At 36.0% G+C, this 3,903-nt stretch overlaps 1 protein-coding gene and 1 pseudogene across 1 annotated transcript in view; both read left to right on the top strand.

Moving 5' to 3' along the window:
* The window catches only part of LOC116852952, a 3,895-nt pseudogene extending 1,463 nt beyond the window's left edge, over positions 1–2,432 (top strand).
* A 608-nt stretch (positions 2,433–3,040) lies between these two features.
* LOC116852924 (odorant receptor 13a-like) overlaps positions 3,041–3,903 on the top strand; it is a 2,513-nt gene continuing 1,650 nt past the window's right edge. Inside the window, exon 1 of the mRNA XM_032833717.1 lies at positions 3,041–3,831. Coding sequence (XP_032689608.1) covers positions 3,041–3,831 — 791 coding nt within the window. The remainder of the gene's footprint in view (positions 3,832–3,903) is intronic.

Genomic DNA, 3,903 nt, shown 5'->3' with positions numbered 1-3,903 from the left:
ATATATATATATATATATATATATATATATATATATATATATATATATATATGTATGTATGTATGTATGTATGTATGTATATACAGAGTGTCTCGCCACTACCGCATTATCTCTTAAGGGCGGATTCCTGAAGTAATTTGAATAAAAGAATCCTAATACAAAAATGACGAAGCTATAATACTTTTCAAATTATAAACGATTAAATTTGACTAATTATATTGGCTAAAGTACGCGCGTTTATGTACGGTACAACACACAATGATACAGGTGCATGCACATAAGTGAGAATTTGCATATGATATGAAATTAGTTGTAAGAAACGTCAAATATGTGACAGCTTACTGATTCTCATAAATGTATTGTGTGATATTTTATTCATGACATTTTGACGAGATTGTTATTATTTGCGATATATTTATTTAAATGATAGAAAAGGCAGATTTTTATTACATATATTGTTGTATGTATAGAATCAATCCGTATCGATATTTGGAAAAGAAACGACAAGTGCGTGCACCTATACCACTGTGTGTTGTACCGTATCTGAGCGCGCGTACTTTAGCCAGTATACTTGTCGAGAGAAGTGCGCAGGAGCTTCGACGTGCCAAAAAATTAGCTGCGCCCATGTGTGAAGAGGTATATCGGCGAGAAGTACCGACAAAAAGTCTCTAAAAAGTCAGCATATATTTCGCCATTTAAACGCGGTGGCAAACAATACGCACCAATCTGGAAATCATTGACAAGAATGCTTAGATTTAGTGGCGAAAGAAAAGTTGTTTTATTTTTATCGCTCACACATACCACTTGATCCGCGATCAAGCATGATTCCCGCCATGTTGATAGACCATCGATTCTGGAACGCAGACGACGTTGGTTAGTTTGGTTTGGATTGGGATTGGGTTTGGTTTGGTTGGGGGTTGGGTTATATGTTAGGTTGGGTTGGGTTTGAGTTTGGTTTGGTTAGTTTGGTTTGGTTTGGTTTGGTTTAGGGTTTGTGGTTTGGTTAGGTCATCCGCTTCGCGGACAACGTGAGGATTTTCTTCGTCCCAATGTAAAAAATTAGGCGTATTAAATACGCCGTTTGGCGTAAAAGTCGTTTCGTCGGTCCACAAATTATGGTCCGTGAAAGATAGATCTCGATGGTACAGCGCGAGAAAAACTACGTGTTTTGCCGATGGCTGACGGTTACAATTCAATAAAAATACCGCGAATATAAAAATCAATAATCACAATACTTTCACAAAAATTAATTATTTGTTGTGGCATCTCCTGGCAGCAGTTGTTGCACACGCTGATAACTGTACGGGTGCAATCCATTCACACGTAAAATGTGATGCACCGCATACCGCGAGAGTCCCAGTTCTCTTGCCATATGGCGTGCGCTGGTCCCAGAGTCATCGTTAAACGCGGTCAGAACCCTCTCTTTATCTCGAACGCGACAACGCACTCGTGGACAACCCGCACCATGATTATATACAAGACACCTAATTTCACGAAATCGTTGCATTGTACGTAAAATTGTTTTTGCCGTTGGATATCGTGCACGCCCGGGATGTCGTTCCTCATAAACGCAAGCCGCGACACGTGTATTTTCTCCCGCTAGCCCATAGGTAATAATCAAGTCCGTGTACTCCTGTGGAGTAAATCGCATTTTCGTCGCGAAAAAGCACTACGCTTACACAATCGTTTCACGCGACTGCAGTCGCTTCTGTCGGATACCCGAAACCGGGCGATCATAGACAAAAGACAAATTGCTTGATTATGTTTTGTTTATGTTACGAATTACCAGATATAAATGTAAAATGAACTTTTTTAAAAATTAATTATTTTTATACATGATGTCAAATTAATCTGACTAATGCGATATTATTTTATTTTTGAAACGTAAATTATAGATTATATAAAATTAATTATAATTTCTTTTTCTGATATATCATTAATGGTGAAGTTGATAATTTGAGATATCTTTTTACTTTTTTTAGATTTTTAAAATAGCTGCTGCATATTTTAATATGCTTCGAAGTGTAATCAGTTGAATGCGCTTCTGTAATCGAGAGTATAATGGGACAATGAGAATGTAAAAGAAGTACGGAAAATGAAGGATGGAAATACTATATTAATCAATTATCTAGTCATCAAAACGTATGTGACATTTAAAAATTGCTAGCCAAAATAATCTTCTCACGAAATAAGCGAAAAATTCAATCACAGTTAAAAAATAATATCTGTAGCTGATTGTTAAATTTAATACCGGATTCATATTTGTATAAAGAATATTACTCCAGTTACGTGGTAACATTTCAGCATATATCTCTACTATATATGGAAGAAATTAAATTACTTGAAAGTTACTTTAGATGTACATAATCTTTTTCAATCTTTTACTCCTGTTGTAGAACTTCTTCTCGGCTGGAAAGTTAACTCTTAAATGACAGTTGAAATTTAAAATAGAAACAATGTAGTGTAGTAATTGAAATATTACTTTTAAAATTTTTATTTTTTCCTTAATTTTGTACCACTTATGTCAGTTTATACGTATGAAGAATTACACACGCATATTTTATATACCTTTAACTTCTAATGTGAATTTTAATTTTCAATTGATGACTTTTCGAGAGAAATTTTTGTAAAATATCATCGTTTATTATTTTACTATTTCTTGCATTACTTTATTATTTCATGATTAAAATTACGCGGTTTCAATGGATATAGAAGCTAAGTCCGATGGAGTCACTATCTGATGTAAAAGCTAGCGTGTAAAAATACTTTCTAGACGCAAGCAAAATCGAACCTCACAAAAGCAAGTTGCTTTACAAACTTTGTTACGTTTAACTTCTCCGACTCACGCAACATTAGAGATTTGATGCGCGCAAGCGCATTCTAATGGCAAGTTTACCCTATCGCGGACTTTTACTTCAACGATCAGTCCTGATTTGACTCGCGAGTTACCCGTTTCGTATCTAGTACATCATTCTCCGGTGCAATCAAACGTTAGAATAAAGTAATTTTTGCATAGCAGGGTCGCAAAGCGATCTTCAGAATGTGCGAGGTGCCACACAATAATCATTACCAGAACGACATTAAGATTAGTTTGCAACTAACTCGCAACATTTTATCCTTAATTGGTGTTTGGCCAAATTTCCGTGGACAAAAGTCCGCTTGCGAGAAAATTAGCAAGTTCCTGCGAATTTCTGTCTCATATACTCTCCTTTATTTCGCCCTGGTACCCGGTGCGCTTTATTGGATATTTGAAAAGAGAACTCGCGTTCGACTTCGTTTGACTACAATTATGCTCTACGGTTTCATGACTTTAATCAAATATTATAGTTTGATAAATCATGAAGATCAAATCAGACGTTGTGTAAAGTTCCTCGAAGAGGATTGGAAGAAGGTTGACAACTCGGGCGCACGGAACGCGATGTTAGAATTTGCTAGGATCGGAAAACGTTTGGCTATGATTAGCGCGGTCTTTTTATACAGCAGTGGACTTGCGTTTCGAACATTGATACCTTTGTCGAAAGGGAAGATCGTAACCCCACAAAACATTACCATCAGACCTTTACCCTATCCAACATATTTCTTTTCATTCGATGTACAATCCAGTCCGATCTATGAGATAGTGTTTGCGATGCACTTTTTATGTGGAGTAGTCACTATTTCGATCGCGACTAGTATATATGGTCTCCTCATCGTCTTCGTAATGCATGCTTGCGGCCAGTTGGAAATTTTAGTAAATTTACTAAAAAATCTCGTTAAAACGGAACAACAAGACGGATTAGAGGTGAATAAGAAACTAGGTGTTATTGTAGAGCATCAAATACGAATACGCAGGTGTGTTCATGATTATTAGATCATGTTTTACTTGTTTATTTTTACGTGAAACTATCACGACAATATCACATT

Source organism: Odontomachus brunneus, unplaced genomic scaffold (assembly GCF_010583005.1).
Source record: "Odontomachus brunneus isolate Ranch 3 - 2012 unplaced genomic scaffold, Obru_v1 Obru_scaffold_262, whole genome shotgun sequence".
In the NCBI taxonomy this organism is placed as follows: Eukaryota; Metazoa; Arthropoda; class Insecta; order Hymenoptera; family Formicidae; genus Odontomachus; species Odontomachus brunneus.
The sequence above is the reverse complement of the archived record's forward strand: the minus strand, read 5'-3'. Positions and strand labels throughout refer to the sequence as shown.